A 20086-nucleotide genomic window follows, 5' to 3' on the forward strand; every position below is an offset into this window, starting at 1 on the left:
AACCCCCCTAAATTTTACACAAACTGTAAGATCCTGGGGCATTCTATCCTACAATGTAGGAGGGTGGAGCAAAAGAAAACGAAGAAAAAGAGGTGTATGGGAATCCAAATTTTGAGAAAACTGAAACAAACGAAAAGGGAACAAAGGAGAAGGAGAAAGAGAAGGGAAATGGAAACAAAGGTGAGAATGAAGAGAAAGGTGAAAATTCTGCGGGAAAGAAACAGGCAAAAGACAATGATCAACATCAAGAGAGTGAGAACAAAGAAGAGGCGAATCAGCAGGAGAAAAAGATACAGTTTACAGCTGGTACAACACAACAAAGAAGGAACATGAAAAAAGGAACAAAAAAGAAGAAGTACAAATAAAAAAGAATGCCAAAAAAGAAAAATGTTGTGCTGCTGTCAGCTGCATTGCCACAGAATATTGCCAGAAAAAAAAGGAAGACTATAGATGAGGAGGTAGGCACACATGCGGAAGGGGAGAAGAATGTTATGGAAAATCAAGCTACTAAAGGTGACAACTATGAGAAAGATAGTCAAAAGAATAGCAAAAAAGATGGAAAAAAAGAGCAAGAACAAAAGAAACATGAAAAAGGTGCTGATAGTGGAGAACCAACTGAACAGGATAACAAGGAAGAAGGGGAGGATGAACTAAAAAACAACAACAATGAGGAAGTGCAGAGCAACAGAAAGAGTGAAGAAGGGGGTGAAACTACTGATATCCTACCAATGGAAAGCAACAATATGAAGTCCATTGATCTTTTTGTGGAGTTAAATTGCGAACAGGATGACCAAACTGAATAGACCCAAGGTGAAAATCAAGAGAGGGATGAGCAACAATCTCTACAATACAGGACACATAGTAGTAACAACGAGCAAAACCAAAACAGTGAGGAGAACAACAGTAGAAGAAGTAGAAGTAGGCAAAGAAGTAAAACAAGGAAACAGAAGGTTGATACCAATGATCAAGAACTCAACAAGGAGGATCATGAGAAGGGTAAGAAGGATACTCCAAAAGGGGGAAGCAGAAACCAAAAAGGAGGAAAAAAAGACAATGACAAGGCTATTCATACTTTCAAAACTAAGAATAGTACACAAAAATCTACACCTACTAATTTCCAATGATTAATACTCTATTTTGGAATATTAGGGGGGTGAGATCCAAAAAAGCTATTCACAGACTCAAACTACTTGCTAGAATCAACAAACTGGTTTTTATTGCTATATTTGAACCTTTTGTCGATAAGAGCAAAATAAAAGGTTACAAGAAGTTCCTTGGGTACCAGCACTGTGTTTCCAACTCTAATGGGAAAATTTGGTGTTTTTGGAATTACATGGATCATACTGAATTGGTGGAGGATAATGAACAACATATCACTCTCAAAATGAAGGATAACAATGATGACTCAGACTCCTATATTACTGCTGTTTATGCAAAATGCACTGCTATAGAAAGGAGAGATCTTTGGGACAACATTGATAACATAAACAATACTATAGATGGCCCTTGGTGCACTGGGGGTGACTTTAATGTTATCATGGACCCTGCTGAAAAAATAGGAGGTAAACATTACAGGGCTAATAAAAGTTTAGATTTTATTAGCACTATGGAAGTTGTGGTCTTGTGGACCTTGGTTATAGTGGTCTCAACTTCACTTGGTGTAATAATAGAAGACCTAGTAAGAGGATATGGAAGACACTGGATAGAATTATGATTAATGATCAATGGGCTCAATTTTTTAATCATAATGAAGTCAATTATCTAGCCAGAACTGGCTCTGATCATAGACCTTTGTTAATGAAATCCCACACGGATCAACAACAGCATATCAAATACTTCAGATTTTTGAATTTTGGGTCCAAACAACATGATTTTCAGGAGGTAGTTCAACAAAGTTGGGATACCACTGTCTAAGGGAATCCCATGTGGATTCTGCAAAGTAAGTCGAAGACTTTGAGTGCTAGACTTAGCCAATGGTCCAAAGAGAACATTGGGGATATTCATGAAGATGTTGGCAACTGGGAAGCTAAGATGCTTATTGCAGAGGATATGGATTTGCAAAATAACAATGGACAACACAGAGAGGAGCTCAACAAAGGCCATGCTGAGTATGTAAAATGGTTGGGAATGCAGGATAATCTCCTTAGACAGAAAACCAAGACTACTTGGTTTAAAGAAGGAGATTACAATTCAAAATACTTTCATAGTCTCTTAAGAGAAAGAAGAAGGAAGATGTAGATTCTCTCTATCAAAAATCATAGGGGAACTTGGTTACAAGGGAAGGAAGAGATAGCAGATGTTGCTGTTAGACACTATAAAAACTTCTTCAATTTGAATCAGCCTGTTAAGGGTAATAATGTGCTTAATTTCATTCCTTCTATTATTAGCCCGGAGAAAAATCAAAACCTTATCAAAATGCCTGATGAAGAGGAGATTAAGGGTGTAGTTTTTAGTATCAGCACTGAAAGCTGTACTGGCCCAGATGGTTTCAATGGGATGTTCTATCAACAGTGTTGGAATATCATTAAGAAGGAAGTCATTGCCTTTGTGATGGAATTCTTTAAGGGAAAAGGGCTTACTAAGTTCTATACTCATATATGTCTGGCACTTATTCCTAAAGTAGACTCCCCTGCATCCTTCAATGATTTCAGACCTATCAGCTTAAGAAATGTATCTAACAAGATAATTTCTAAGATACTTGTTTCAAGACTGAACCCTCTTCTTGATAAGCTTGTTTAAAAAAATCATAGTGGTTTTGTTGCTGGTAGATTGATCACAGAAAATGTCATGTTGACCCAAGAGATTATCAATGATATCTCAAAGCCTAATCAGGGAGGTAATATTGTAATAAGCTTGACATGGCAAAGGCATACGACAGGCTCTCGTGGTCCTTTCTTTTAAAGGTTCTATACAGATTTGGTTTCAGTTCAAAATGGATCGACTTTATCAAGAATACAATCTCCAATGTGTGGTATTCTGTATTGATCAATGGTGCAAGACATGGTTTTTTCCGATCCTCACAAGGCTTAAAACAGGGAGACCCCATATCTCCAGCACTTTTCATCCTAGCAGCAAAAGTTTTGTCAAGATCTTTAAACAATTTGCACAGTGATAACAGGTTCATACCTTTTTCTATGCATTTGAAAGGGCCAAAGATTAATCATCTGGCGTATGCAGATGACATTGTAATCTTTTCTAGCGGTAATTCTAGATCTGTTAATTTTATTAAGAGGAAAATATGCAAATATGAGAAGGCTTCAGGTGAAAAAGTCAATGAGGATAAGAGTTTATTCTTTGTGGGAGCAAAAACCAATCCATATAGAATCAACAGGCTGAGACAATGCTTAGGATATATGGATAAGTCTTTTCCTTTCACTTATCTTGGATGTCCCTTATACTCTGGAAGGAAGAAGGTTGAATACTTTGATGGCATGGTGACAAAAGTGGTGAAGAGATTAAATGGATGGCAAGGCAAAATGTTATCATATGGAGGAAAGCCTGTTTTGATTAAAAGTGTTCCCCAATCCTTGCCAACTTATACTTTATCAGCAATGAACCCTCCAAAAGGGACTTTGAAAATGATTGAGAAACATATGGCAAGATTCTTTTGGGGATCTTCCATCACGAGAAGGAAGCACCATTGGAGTTCCTGGTCTAATTTGTGTCGTACAAAGGAGGAAGGTGGCATAGGTATGAGAATTGTCACGACCCAACCCCGTAGGCCATGACTAGTGTCCGTGCTGGACACTCACACGTACCCAATAATCCAAACTAGCATACTAGCAGAATATATCAGCATAAGGCTCAATTAGCGTTACTAGATATCGCATATGCACAGATATAGCACGTGGAAGCCGATGAGGCCATCACAGATCATAACAACCCAAAAGCATATACAGAACCCACATGTGTGTCTACAGACCTCTACAGAACAAAACAGAATCATAAGACGGGACAGGGCCCCGTCGTACCCCTGAATAGCGTACATATATACAATAACAGAAGACTGTACCAAGATGTAGGCTCCGGATAAAAGAGCGCTCCAAAACAGCAGAATAAAATCCTAAGCGGGCGGATCAACGAACCTGTCGTCTGTACCTGCGCGGCATGAAAACGCAGCCCCCGAAGAACAGGGGTCAGTACAAAATATGTACTGAGTATGTAAAGCAGGAAGTGTAGTAAACAAGTCTGACCAGAAATCGAAGATGTGAGTATGAACATGATAGGTATAAGTACATCATAATCATATGCATGAACATATATAATTATATGCCAATATCATAAACCGTACCCGGCCCATTACGGGACTCGGTAATATAAGCAGATCATATCATATGCATGCACACACATATATATATATATATATAAATAAATACCGTACCCGGCCCTCTAGTGAGGGACTCGGTGAATGGAATCATCAGATGCCTTCCTGGCCGCCATAGCCCGTCATCACATCACCACATCACCACATCATCATCAGATATACATATACATACCGTACCCGGCCCTCTAGTGAGGGACTCGGTAAACAATGCAGTAGAAAGTGCACAATAACATACCCGGCTCGGGACTCGGTGAAAGAGATCATAGCACATGCACGAGCAGAGTAGTGAGAAACTGATGCACATAATCAAGACTCAATGAAATGATCGAACGTATTATCAGAGTGTTCATAGCGGATCTTTCACGTAATGCATTGTATGCCAGAATACTTATATCGGAGTAATTGTGTCAAATACTCGTATCAGAAGAGTCATATTCAAATATTTATACCAAGATACTTATGTCAAAATATTCGTATCAAAATATTTATACGCGAATGCTTATGTCGGAATATTTACATCAAACTACGTATGTCGGAAGATTTATATCAAAACGCTTATACCGGAATGTTCGTAGCGGAGACCTTATGCCAAAGAAGGCGTACAATTCACAACAAACATGGAATGGTTAGAATACCACTATTTAGTAGTCGGAACGGTAACCAAGAGTTTTCTTTAATTATCGTATAGGACTAAGTCAAGTCGAACAATAGGAAGGGATTCGGGAATAGTGGACCCAAAATATAGTTTAGAATATTGTGGCAATCAAGACGTTATTTGATAATAGCCAAATTCATAAACAAAGATTCCTTACCGAAATTATACAAAAAGGGCCTAATAAAGCAAAGAAAAGGATCTCGGGGTTAGCGGGCCCACCTCGGGTCAAGTCGAGGTGGCGGACATGAATAACGGACATTTGGGGTCTATGGAAACATCCATGGAAGTTTCGAGGCAACTAGATTACATTTACAAAAGTTTCGGACATTACATCACTTTTCGACCAAATGTGAGCCTTATGGTTCAATTCAATTGAATGAATAGTACTCAATTTTTAAATCGGGTTTCCATGAGTAGAATTGCCTCCGGGGCTCAGATATCGACCTAGTATTACTAAGACATGCCAAAAGAAGGAATAGGGTAGCTTTACATACCTTTCTTGCCTTTAATGATCGCCGAAGCTCCAATCCCGTTTCGTCAAAAATCTGCAAATGGTCACTTTTACCATTTACTATTCATGAGATTCAAAATTCCAACTTTGGTTTAGTATTTGCCTACCGAAATTTCGGCAGCATCTCCCCTATAAATATGACACCCCCGAGATTCAACTCGGCTCAAAACGATCAACAACAACCCAACAACAACATCAATAATCACAACAAAACACAATATAGCACAACTAGCCTACTTTCCAACACAACACAATAACTTCCATTCCGACTTCATATGTTCAATTCAATACCGTCATACTCACATTCGTTACTAGTCAAGATCATTACAATACCATTCGGAAGCATTTCATAACATTTTCGCAATATATATACACAAGATATACACATGATATACAAAATACGCAACTTTCCACAATCATTATAATTTGCACCCTAACATCTTAATTTCCATAATGTCATAAAATCATAAGAATACGACATAAGTTCTTTCATTCCATTTCAAGGCAAACTTACACCATTTTTCCTACATCTACAATGCAAGGATCACAACAACACAATTAACATATTAAACAACATTAATCCATTTCCATTCCCACTTCCACATACCACACGACTACCTCCCCTTTTTTCCAACTTCCATCAAATTAATTCAACTTTCATTTCCAATATAAATTTCACCACAACCACAACCACAACTAAAACACAACATAAAATTCAACTCATATCATCTACACAACAATGCACTCACACGGCCACACATACACATATATATATCCACTTTGCAAACTTCCATATTTTCATGAATTCTACTCATTTCCATATACTACAACACAAATAAACCTTCATAACATAATAACATGGAATGAATTCTTACCTTTTTCTCCAAGCTTCTTCACTCCACCAAGTTATCCAAACGACTAAACCAGTGGGCTATCTTCCGAAATAATTATACCAAGTTGTAGAGGACCCTTGAATTAGTGGAAATACCACAAGAAAATTATTTTTGGATCAAGATTTTGAGAGGTGATTTTGTGAGGGCTGGGCCGAATGCCCTTCAATTTTTGCTCTTCTTTTGCTTTGTTCTTTTCCTTTGTTTTCTTGAAGTTTCTAAGGGATAAGTGTGTATATATAATATGATCCCCTTATTAATTTAGCAGATGGAAGAATTAACAAAGACATGGGCTTGGGCCACCATGTTGGCCGGCCACCCCTCTCAAGGTTGGGCCTCATTTTTCATTTTTTTTTTAGCCCAATTGGTTATTGTTCTTGTTTGTAATTCCCGAAACTAATTTTCACAAATTCCAATTTTGCCCTTGGCCTTCCTCCGTATTTCCACACCTATATTTTTCATGAAGCCCACATATATAAATTTAAATCAACACATGACCTTATTTCTTACAAATCGTAATTATTTCGAATTTTCTGAATATGCGACAGTACGGGGCATAACAAGAATCCTAATGGATATCTCTGAAAATCTTGCAATTAAAAGGTGGTGGAGATTGAGAACTAAGCACTCCCTGTGGGCAGATTACATGAAGAGCAAGTATTGCTCCAACAAGCATATTGCACAAAAAAAATGGATTCCTGGGAACTCACAAGAATGGAAAAGTTTGGTTTGGGCAAGAAGCAAAGCTGAAGTTCACATCAAATGGCATATCAACAGTGGTGATAGCAATTTCTGGTGGGATATATGGATAGACCATGGTCCCCTGGCAATGATCCCTAATATGCAATTAGATGGACTCTTATCTAATCTTAAAGTTAAAGATTTCATGGTGGACAGGAAATGGGATGCAAGAGTTCTTTCATGTATCCTTCCAATGCATATTGTTCAAAGTATTATGCACATTCAAATTGGACCACTTGATCAAGAGGATGAAGCTACTTGGAACATCTCTGAAGATGGTCACTACTCCAATAAAACTGCTTGGAACTTGACTAGAAGTGTCAACCATAAAGGGATTTCTTGAACAATGTTTGGCATAAGGCTGTTCCATTTAAAATATCCTTCCTAGCATGGAGACTATGTCAAGGAAAACTTTCCTTCAGGGAAACTATTATTAGATTTGGTATAACTACTAATGCTAATTGTTTATGTTCCAGGAACCCGGTGACAAATTCGCTACAACACACTTTTACACAGGGAGAGGCAGCTATGCATATATGGAAGTTTTTTGGGGCTTCTATGGGAATCATACACCAACCAGGACAGATAAGAAGAATCTTCAACAATTGGTGGAGGATAAAAACCAACAACAATATTCACAAGATGGTGAAACAAGTAATGCCAATTTTTATAAGTTGGGAACTCTAGAAGCAATGGACTGCTTGTAAATTTGGTGATCAAAATAAAATGTACCATAACAAGATGGAATACCAAATTATATGGACTGTTTGGCTGCTCTGAAATATGTTTATCCAGCTGTTACAATTAATGAAAAATGGCCAGAAATGTGTCAATGTATAGAAAGCCTTCAACCCAAAGTGAATATTCAACAGGTCATCTGGCAGAAACCAGATAATGGAAAATATAAGGTGAATGTGGATGGGAGTTTCTACCAAGGACAATCTGGAATTGGAGGGATTATGAGAGATACAATGCAGAAACAATATGCAAACAGAAGCAGCTGCAGCCAAGTTTGCTGTGCAGTGGTGTCTGCAAAAAGGAATCGACTGCTTCACATTAGAAATGGATTCCCTGTCTATTGTTAATATGTTACATAACAACTCAACAGAGAATCTCAACCTGAAGAGGCTTATTTAAGATATCAATAGTCAAATTGGAAAGTGTTCAATCAGTATTGATCACTGTCTCAGGGAAGCAAACATGGCAGCAGATTTTTTTTTTTACTAAAATGGCCTCTAAGAGCCGAAACAAAATTTTTTGGTCCTCTTGTCAACATCTTCCTCAAGAGGTGAAAGGTTTAGTTCAACTAGATAAGTGGCAATTCCCTATCATGAGAAGAAGTTTTGAGAAGAGTAACTTCTTTGTAAGTTAATGTATATTAGTGTATAGTGAGGGATATTGTATAGGCTAATCCTTCATTCTCTAGTTAGTAAATACTACTTTGGTTAGAGGTTTGGTCCATGTCCCCCTTTAACATATGTAATTTTTTGTGATTAATGGACATGGTAGGGGTCAAAGCCTAACCCCTCACACCAATGAGATCACAATCATGGTGATGGCTAATAAAAAAAAAGTATTTTTGGATAAGTCATTTTTTATTTTCTAGTAACTAAATCATCTTAGTAGGCGTTTGGCCAACCCATGGTTTCAAACCAGCGTTTGGACATACGTTTGGAACCATGATTTGAAACCATGGTTTTATACCACCCCGTACTTTTAACGAAAGTTTTGACCACGATCCTAGACTTAGAACATCAGATAAAGAATGTGAGAATTGAAATTTTTCCGTTCAGTTGTGATATGGTGGTTTACGCCCATGAACAGTGGTCGTATTTCAATTTACGACCATGAACAGTGCCCGTAAACTGAAACCAAGAATTTCTGAACATTCTGGAATTTGACATTTTGAGGTCATATGGTTAAATACGGACCGTATTTCACTTTACGGCCCGTATTTCAAAACGTGTTTGGAATTTGGGAAAACTTCCTTGATGAAAGTTGTAGAGCATTGAAATACCTTTCCAACGGTATCTTACGGGGGTCAAACGGACATCTGTACAAACAGTTATGGCCATTTTACCGAAGCGATGCAGTGCAGTCCAAATGGCAGAATACGGACCGTATTGCAGTATACGGCCATGAACAGTGCCCGTAAACTGAAATACGGCCAGTATTTTGCTGGACGTAAACTGCAATGTTCCAGAACACTATATATTCGTCCATATCAGTTCAACTCATTATTTTTCACTCCCTCAAACCCTAGAACGACCTCCTACTCTCCTCCAACATCAAGAACACCAAGGTAAGTCCATTCCAATTATTCCAACTCAATTCTAACATATATCCTTGTAATCTAAACAAGAAATAATCATTCCTAATCTAGGGTTTTCAAGAAAACCCATCTCAAGATTCAAGAATCAAGATTTAGGAAATCTTCTTCAAAATCCAAGTCTTTAATTCAAGTTTTGGAACAACTAAGGTATGTAGAACTTCCATCCACATGAGGGAATCTCTATGTTCTTCCCCATGCTTCGTTTCCTTGATATCCATGAAGTTCAAATCTTAGGGCACTAAATCCAACATATTGGTAGCCCGTATTTAAGTATTTATGTACATGAATTTTGTATCTATATTCGTTGTTGTATTCCTAATCTTCCATTACGGTTATTAGGAATCCTAGCTAAATCCATGAATCATGAATTCTTCCTCATGTGTTCTCATTATGTTTATATGAAACTTTATGATTTCATCCAGCAAGTTACAAGCATGTTTTCAAGTCAAGTATATATATATATATGATTATGAACTATTGTTATTACTCATGCATCAAAAACATGTTTTGCAAGACTATGACAAGTTATCTTATGAAACTATATTTACAAGTTATGATTTATGAAAACCATGTACAAGCAAGTTATGATTTATGAAAACCATGTACAAGCAAGTTATGATTTATGAAAACCATGTACAAGAAAGTTATGATTTATGAAAACCATGTACAAGCAAGTTATGATTTATGAAAATCATGTACAAGCAAGTTATGATTCATGAAAACCATGTACAAGCAAGTTATGATCATGAATACCATGTACAAGCAAGTTACGATTCATGATAACCATGGGCAGCAAGTGCCACTATTTTACATGTTCATGTTTGGGAGTTGCATTAATTACCGAGGAGGGCTTCAGATAGCCTGAAACTACGTAGCCACCGTAGGATGAGGATCGCTCCACCCATGTCCCGGACGATCTCTCATAATGACTGGATCCTTTCATACTTTATTAAATCTCATGTTCCCTGGCAAGGACTGAGTGTTCTGCTGGCGGGACGCAAGCACCAGACCATGGATCGGTTATAAGTTATTGCTCTCCCTACTTATGATATTTTTACCATGTTTTATATGTATATGTATGCACTCATGTTCATGTCCAGCTTTTCAGTTTCAGTTCTTATCATGTTATTTTATGTCCCATGTTATTTCTTTCAGTTGTTTTACATACCAGTACATTCAATGTGCTGACGTCCCCTTTTTATTGCCCGGGGGCCTGCATTTCACGATGCAGGTACTGATACACAGGACGACATATCTGCTCAGTAGGACAACATTCGTATCAGCTTATTGGTGAGCCCCATCTCATTCGGGGTTTAGTCAACTTTTGTTTTATGATTAATTATGCATCTAAGGTATGCTGGGGGCCTTGTCCCAGTAAGTATGTTTTCCAGTCGGATCATGATAGAGGTTTCATAGACTAGACAAGTCAGTTATGTTATGTCAGACATTCGGAGTCGTATAGCCATTTTTGGCTCATTCATGTTATTTCCGCACTCATGTTTAAACAAGTGTTTTTATTAAGTATTATGACTTATTACGTTTTATAAAGGCTCATCATGCATTCACGTTATATTTCCGCTCATGTATGCCTCATGATAGTTCAGCAAGCCATGTGGTTCGCTCGGTCACATGCAGTCAGGCACCGAGTGCCGTGTTACGTCCAGGCCATGGTTCGGGGCGTGACAGCTCAACTGGTAAGAGGCGCTTCCTTCGGGAGGACAAAGGGCCTGAGGTCACGGGTTCGAAGCTCTGCAGGGCGCAGCGAACTGGTGTGATTTCACTGCCACAATAATGCAGTGTACATGAGCAAGTCATGGAGGGCAACCCGCAGCATGCATGGGTTACACCTGCGGATCCTCAAACACAAGTCGCCTTTTTTGTGAGGACCCACAGCTGGGCGCTAACCATACTGTGAACCCTTGGGTACAGCTGGGCGCTAACCATACTGACCCCATGAACATGATCTGCATGACATGACATACTCAGGTATTGTAGCAGTGAAATCACAACAATTCGCTACGCGCTGCCGCACTTCGAACCCGTGACCTCAGGCCTTTCGTTCTCCCGAAGGAAACGACTTTCACCAATTGAGCTCCAATTACCCCCATTCAATATTTACCAATCTCCATTCAATATTTACCAATCTCATTAACTTCCACCAACCTTTATTTATGTCTACCAACCTTTAATTTATGTGGGAAGATTATATTAAAGAGTAGTTACATTACTATTCATGTTAAATTTTCGTTTTTATTGAACTAAAGTTTGATTAATTAATGTTGCATTTTTTAGAAAGGTATTCTAGTAGTGTACTAATTGTGTTATAAACTATGATTTGTTCATTTGGTAAGATTATATAAGAATTAAGAATGTTTTGATAGTTTTCACAATTTATGGTGTTTTTATGTCTATAAGAAAAAAATACAACTTAAAATGTTCAAATTATATGTCCAAATATAATTTCAAACCATAATTTCAAATCATATTCAAACGGGGCCTTAATCTATTAACAGCTCTTTACAAAGTAAAGTGTCGTATTAATTAGATTCTCCATCAAACCTGTATTAATCAAGTCACTTGTTGAGTGACGTGTAATTGTCCTTCATTGGCAATCACATCATACCTTTCAATTAAAATCACCCCAATTTTATGAAACTGATTCACTGATTTTACAATTGTTTTCCCACTTTATACATGTCTTTTTTTTTTTATAGAGAATATAAAACTAGATCTTGCTTTTGATATTATGCAAAATTCTTCCATCACACTTAAGAGTACTTCTCCCGCTTTGTCTAATATCTATCATTTGCATAAAAACTCCATTTTTCTCAACACAAAATCTGATTCATCAATCCACTAGGTTGAACTTGTGGTGTAATAAAGCTATAGCACTAATTTCCTTCTTTCTTTACTAGTACTAAAAACACGAGAATTTCCAAACATAAATTTTTAGGAATATTCGTTGAAAAGCTTCACACGAGCCAATTTCCAACAGCCCTCTCCCAAAAATATCTGTTGAAAATTCGTGTGCTTTTAGTTATGCTTGTCCTTTCTTTTCTTTATGTATTACTCCATCTAGCTATGTCTCATAATAAGTGTCACTTTAGCCAAAAACACGCATATTAAGAAACCAATAATGTAATGTAAAGTTTATTAAATTACTCCTATATAATAAAAACAAAGTATTTTTTCCTCTTGATTAGAGCATGCACAAGTAATAATCCTTTGACATTGAGATTCCAACAATTCCAAGTTATTATGTTGCTTTACCAATCATCATTTAGATGTTATTTTAACTTGTCAATTTTTGTCTAAGGGTAGAATTGGAAATAATTAGCTAATTTATATCTTAGTTTTCTAAGATAACACTTATAACGGGACAATTTTTTTTTACTAAGGCGACACTTATGGGACAGAGGGAGTACTTTTTACATGCATGGAGAGAGGTTAGCCACGTCGCATGTTGTTCTATACAAGAAAAGGGACTTGACACTTGAGAATTTAAGGCTGATCTAAGTTCTCAAAGAGATGATATTTTCTTCTTGCCTTTGCTTTTTATATAATTTTTCTTCACTCACATCCACATATATCTTGGGAGTATAATTAGTTTTACGCATTGATAGTATAATTTTTTTTTATATTATCGACTCACGTAAGATGTAATTACAGTCAGATAATTCTCTATACAAGTAGTAATTGTTAATTTTTAAAAAATGAGACGCAATCTTCTATAACAGGTCAAAATTAACTGATAGTATGAGAAAATATTTACACTGTCATTGCAGTAGTAGTACTATTGGCTGTCCATTTAAATGGGTTTGTGGTCCATGAAGAAGAGATGACAAATCCAATAACTTCATTTTTAGGAGATTTTGCAGTACAGATAGTATCAAATTGAATCCGTTATGTCTAAAGTCATTTGATATTCGTGTATACGAACTACTTTTTTCAGCCATACACTTGCCCATTGCATTATAGTACTATGACAATTTTGTGAAGTCACACATCTTGCTACAAAAGTAGTGAGGTACATTGTATACAAACACATATATACAAGTTTTTTAAAATAATTCCAAAAAAGAATTCTAGATGGTAGGATGGTGATGTTATCGAGACACGCTAGCTAGTGAGTCTTATTTCTCGAGGCCAAAGGCGGAACTAGGGTTTGGATGAGTAAAAAGGGAGGAGCTAGGGAGGAACTATTATCAATGAAGAGTATGCCAACAAGTTGTTCAAGATTTAATATAAGGTCTGAACATAGTAAAATGAATTTAATGCAACTTTTGTCAATTTAACCAAAAAAAAAAAAAAAAGGCCCTCCGTACATTGTAACGTCAGACCAGCTATGGTTTTATGGCAGAGGAGTGTAAATACACAATTGTGGACAGATTTCTAAAGACATGACCTCAAATTGAACCAATCTGAGCTACTATCAAGAAATCGATTCCTCTTAAAGCTAAGGTTCAGTAACAGTTTGGAGTCTGTGATAACAAGAATGTGTTTATTGATGTCTATAATGGGGAGGAGTACTTTAATACTAACATATACTTTTGGCATGTCATTGAGATCAAGAGTCAGCCCATGTGACTAAAAAGATGTTCACCGGATTTCACCCCTGAAGAAGATAGCCCCTTAACGATGGTATCCATTCTATTACAAAAAATCCTCTTTCATATACCTAACATCATATCAAACAAATTCTAAGCCCCATTGGAATTTCTGATGGCCATGGATGTTGCTGCTAAAGGAAGAACTAGGTCAAGGTGTCAAGCATGGCTAAAGTTTGCGTAGAAATTGTTGGAGTTTGCATTTTAATATTAAAGCATTATTTCTTGTCATGTCAGTGGTCATAAATTCACAAGAAAGTGGTGGTGTAATTCGTCCTACTAAATACCCCACTAAGAATTAAATCTTGTAACCACAACCCCATGTTCTACCTCAGTTAATATCTCACAACTCTCATATTTAATCTATGGAAGAACTCTACACATATAAATAGTGGTGTTTCTTCCTTCTATTAATGGTGTGTGAGAAAAAAGTATGAAAAATATTGTAGCGTGTAATGAGGTTGGAGTTGAGAAAAAACAATTCTAAGTCTTCAACTTATACACTACAAAATAGAGTAATTTTATGTTGAAGGAAGGTGTTTTTATGGTGGAGCTTTGGACTCTTTAACTAGTCCGGAGTTGTTTGAGTCACACGATATTGACGGGCTGTTATATCCTGGAGGGGAAAAGTCGAGAGAATTAGTGCTGGACCGGTGAAGTTTATACCACAGTGGACTTGAATTTCCTTTAAAAGAGCGAGATATCCGTGCCTCAGTTTGAATATTTGTTTATTCATTCATTTTATTTTTTTACTGTAATTTACTGTAATTTTATTTACCCAAAGAAATTGATAAGGCGAGACTGAATCATGTATAGGTTGTCTACAAAATGCTTAATAATCCACTACAATGATACGATCAAAGAACGGTTACACAAATATTACCATTGTAGATGAAATGCAATGGTTACAATAGTGGAGAACTAGATGATATACAGAAAGAAATTGATATCAGATGTATGCAGGGAGGTCTTTCCCCTAGAGGATTTAAGAAGAACAAGACAAAGAGAATGAATATAGAATCACCTATTATCATGAGAAAAGAAGAAATCACAAACATCTACATCATCCACTTTTCATGATGAGTACATTCAACTAGAACATTAGGGACATGAAGTCTCAAGTGGCTACTGAAGGACTGAAATTCTAAATCAAACAGTACAAACTTTCTCTTATAGCCATTCAAGAACCCTTTGTAAAGGAGGCCAAAACAAATATACTGATATGCACGGTTGCTTTGCTAATAGTAGCAAAAAAAATTGATTGTTTTGGGAATCTACTTTGGCTTGTATCATTTTTTGCTAATGAGGGTTAGATGATTTTTACCTGTAGAACAACCTGTTAGGATCAAGCGCTTACCATCATGTCAAACTATCCTGCATCTTGCTAGATATAGCTATGATCACTCCCTATTATTATTAATTTCTGTCTTGAAGAAGAGAACTTTATCAAGATGTTTCAAGTTTTTAAAACTTCTAGACTGATCAGGAGGAGTTTATAACATTGTTAGAAGTCAATGATAGGATGATATCACTGGAACATATGTTGGAGGATATATCAAAAATGAAAACAAGTAAGCCCTTGAGTGATTGCTCTAAAGCAAATATATGCTATATTAATTAGTCTACTGCTTAATTCTGTACATATATGGTGCACATCAACAAGAATACCACCACCATTTTGATCAGTTTAAAACCAAAATTAAAATAAAACATAGCCCACTAATATGTCCATCAAATTGCACTAGTACATTAGTTACACTAAAAAGCCAATCTGAAAAAACTGATGTAAGAATTTTACCATTTTTATCCACTAAATTACAGTATACTAATACTGATCAATTCCTCAACAGTAAACAGTGATTATACTACAATTAAGTTTAGTAATCCATGCTTCATTTATTTAATAGTATAAAAAATATCACTAAATCTCTTCATCAAAAAAAAAATATCACTAAATCTGTTCAAAAGTAGTTATCATAGCATAGTTGGTAGAAAACTTATATGTGTTCCAACTTATCTTCTCCCATGTCCGCCCATATTGACTGCACCCCCAACAACATGTTCCTTTCTCTTCTCGTTAGTTCTATAATCTATAGTTTGTTTATTCTAGGTTTGTGGCAACTCCATAAATGTTGAGTTTTGGATGTAAATTTAATTTATTTAACTTATGGTACAGTTTTTTTTTTTTTTTTTGTTCAAATCCTAATATTAATTATTTGATTGGTTGATCGCCAATTAAATGCTACTATCTACGAATCTAGGGTTGAACTCAAAAGCGGGAACTCTAGATTGCAATAGGATTGTATGGAGCGTGTTCCCAAACCAGGGCATCGGGTAATGATTTCGCGGTTAGGATAGGCATATTCATAACTTTGCGACTTGGAAGTGCTTTAATGAAACTCATCCCTACCTTCTTTGCATGAGCTTCTTCTGAGCGGGTGTATAAATGTGTAACAGTTTCGTAAGGGGACTCGAGTAGGCTACCATGAGATAAAAGATCTTCTTTCTAAAGAGATTCGCTTCGGAATTCTTATATGTCCAAGGTTCAATATTAAAATAATTTTAGAGGTTTTCCCTGACTTTGTCCGTGTCAACAAACAATTTGAAATACCTCGACTTGTTTAGAATAGGTCCGAGTCAAATAGCAATGATTCGAAGCACTTCATTTTACACTATTTCGGAGACCCAAGGACTCAATCGTATGGATATTTAAAATACAGGATTTCCAATCCTAGCAGGAAAGGGAGGGAAACGGATACTCAATTTAAACTGAGTAAACAGAATTCCATACTCGAACTCATAGATACATATAGAATTCTACGGAAAGTCATACTCAATGAAAGTCGTATGTATGGCTTGGAGAGAGATCTTTCATATCTTTCGAGATCCACCCTACAATGTAGAATTAATTTGTTTAGGTTTCGAACCGTTCTCATTGATGTTTTTTTTTTAATTAATATTATTATCCATAGACATATCTGTATGTTGAACAGTATATAGAACTTTCACATCAAATCTCTAACATCAACAACTTATACACGTAAAACAATATACACATAGAAATTTATTCCTCCACTTGAAAAATTAGCAGTAAGTTAAAATTATTCTTTGCAAGAGACATATTTAGGGGACTAGTAAGCTTAATACATGTGGTTCTTGATAAAGTAAGAGTTTGATCATTTACTAAGACGATGACGTGTATTAGCTATACTATCTATTTAAATTTTGTGACATTGCAGTGTATTCTTGAAATTTGTCAATTGCTTCAGAGTTCAGACTTGAATCGCTCAAACCAATACGAAAATAATAACAATAATAACAATGTTTTGTGATTGAAGTAAGATAAAGTTTTGCTCCTCCTTGTATTTTTATTTTCCTTTTTGAAGTTCTATTAATAATAAAAGTCGATAGGGGTTTAAACATGATCCGAACCTGTATATTATAAGCAGCCAAAAGGAGAAAGACACGTGGAAGGGGACATAGTGTCTTATCCCTCCATCTACATTAAGTAAATTAGGCATCCCTAACTTTAAATTTTTTATATCTAGTCCAAAAATTACTAATAGTACATACAACCTTATCTATGTAAATTCCATACTTACATTTGATCCTAGTATAAGAATACCTATGTATACATTTAAGCTTTTAAAATAATTGGAAGAGGAACTCCTTGTTTCATATCGTGCAAGTACACACAACCATCCATGTTTGTATTGAAATTGATGAAAGAGTAATATGAAAGTCAGGTGTACTAAACTTCGGCTCTGCCCGCGATCTAGAAAAGAAAAAGTCCACATTGGAATCTTACGCACACAGTCTCACTTTATAATTTTTTTATAAGAAGTTATTTCCACAATTTGAATCCATAATTTGATCAACAACGGGTAGAAATTGATAAAAGCTTCTCAAATAAAGAATTGCTCTGCAGTATCATAGCCGCAGGATCATACTTACATTTTTTTATATTAAGCTCTATTTGGTTATTTTTACTTGATTTCCCATATCTATAGGGTTCCATTTCAATAAACAAGATTAATATTCAACAATACAACCCTTGAAGGTATAAAATAACAAAGACATGTTGAGTCAACAATTAATCACGGTCTAATGGCTGTCAGGGGTTAAGAGTAAAACATCCATTTCAAGTAGTCGAGTCGAATAATCCTATTTTAGTTCTTGTTTCGTTGGTTAAGCAATCATGCATTTTCATTTTTTCGACTTGTAAGAGCCACTGGACATGTCATAAATGAAACTAATTAATATGAAAAATTAAGGATTCGGTTGTTGGTGCATTCCGTTTGTATTTAAATTTGATTTAAAATGTTGAAACCACGTCGATATGGAAGTAACATTACGCCGTCCAAAATCTATCCATTATAACCTTGGAGTCTACTAATTAGTGCACAATAATGACAAGTAACATATTTTCTTAAATTGATAGACGAAAAGAAGTTCTAAGACATGTTTGAACGTACTGACAAAGTAAACAACACACAAAAAACAGACATTCTCTAGCATAATTTATGCAGGTACCCTTTCTCTACATAGAGATAGTACCTCTTTTCCAACGTTTAACCACAAAGCTAGAAACAAACACACAAGTTCTAGGGAAAAGAGTTGACAAGAAAAATAAATAGTTTGACCATATTGGTCTATAAGTTGGGTCTTGGGGTCTTTTTTTTTTCAAATGAGAAAAATCTAGTCCCGAGGTCCAGATGGTCCAGCCTCAGAACCAGATGAAAGAGCCAATGCAGCTCCAAGTGTTCTATAGGGGAAGACAATACCATTCTCCTTTTGTTGGTTGGCCATTCTTTCAACTTCCTTTTGTTTGGCTTCCAGGGCCTCGCTCAGTTCTTGAAGTTGGAAATAGTTGAGTTCTTCAAGTACTGGAGCTTTCCCCCCCGTTGTTTGAAGTGTTTCTCCATGTCTTTTCTCGTCTTTAAGTCTGTCCTCCGTCTGGTTTAACTGATTAATTACCTCACCAACTGTACCATTGTGATAAGTAGGCTCGTCAAGATTTAGTCCAAGGAACTTATCCACAATAGAAATGACAGAAGGGTGACCAAATGTGTAAATTTTGTTGCTAGGAGAAAAAATCACAGTGGCAATTTTAGCTTCGCATAGGATAGCAAGTTCAGTTGCCTTCTTAAAGAGACCAACACGACGTTTAGAAAAAGTTACCTCTAAGTTGCTCTTCTTTTGCATCTTTGCCATCTCAACTCTTTTGCGACCATTAGGCTTTCTCATGGCTAAAAACTGTAATTTGAGAATTAATAAGAAAATGTGATGTTGGGTCTCAACACCAAGAGTGTATTTATAGGGGTAAAATCATCGAATTATTTGATGGAAATGAACTCAAATAAAAAGAGAGTAAAAAATTAATGTTAATTCCTTTTTCAGATGGATTTGAACCAAAATCATAATATTGATTGATGAGTTTCCTTTTTTTTGTATAGTCAATGCCAATCTGTAAAGATTATAATTACACATTACATTTTTTTTCTTAATTAGAGTTATGTTATTTGATTTGTTGACAAAGTTTTTGCTACGCCATTCTTTTATAGCATATCTTTTAGTAAGTTCATATGTAAAATGATGTTAATTTCTGAGATATAAATATTTTTCCTATTGGATTTGTTTATTTTCTAGATTTGCTCTTGTTTGAATATATATATATTTCCTTTTGTTGTCATGCTTAGTAGAAGATCCCCTACTATAACCTTTAATAATGTGAAAATATGTATTGTCTAACTCATATTACCGTATGAATAAAATTAAGCACTTCAATTTAAAATCTTAATGTAATTAGTGCGTGTTCCATAGCATTTAAAAACTTGTAAAACCTAATCATAACTTACAATAAGTGAAAGAATGTCGTGATAGAAAAACCTAAACTCTAACACAATTACACATGTATAAACCCCTTAAACGTTCTCGTGCACTTAATGTGATACATTGTAATTAATCTCTAAAATGATATAGTAAATTTTGTATCTTTTTTAGCAACCTGATATTCAAAGTCGACT

The 20086-nt window shown here is 35.8% G+C and overlaps 1 protein-coding gene across 1 annotated transcript; it reads right to left on the minus strand.

Moving 5' to 3' along the window:
• Window positions 1-18758: 18758 nt before the first annotated feature.
• Window positions 18759-19307, minus strand: LOC132600193 (agamous-like MADS-box protein AGL62). The gene has a single exon (XM_060313286.1). It carries the CDS (start codon window positions 19305-19307, stop codon window positions 18759-18761), a length of 549 nt encoding a protein of 182 aa, XP_060169269.1.
• Between the last annotated feature and the right edge of the window lie 779 nt (window positions 19308-20086).

This window comes from Lycium barbarum, chromosome 6 (assembly GCF_019175385.1).
Source record: "Lycium barbarum isolate Lr01 chromosome 6, ASM1917538v2, whole genome shotgun sequence".
Lineage (NCBI taxonomy): Eukaryota > Viridiplantae > Streptophyta > Magnoliopsida > Solanales > Solanaceae > Lycium > Lycium barbarum.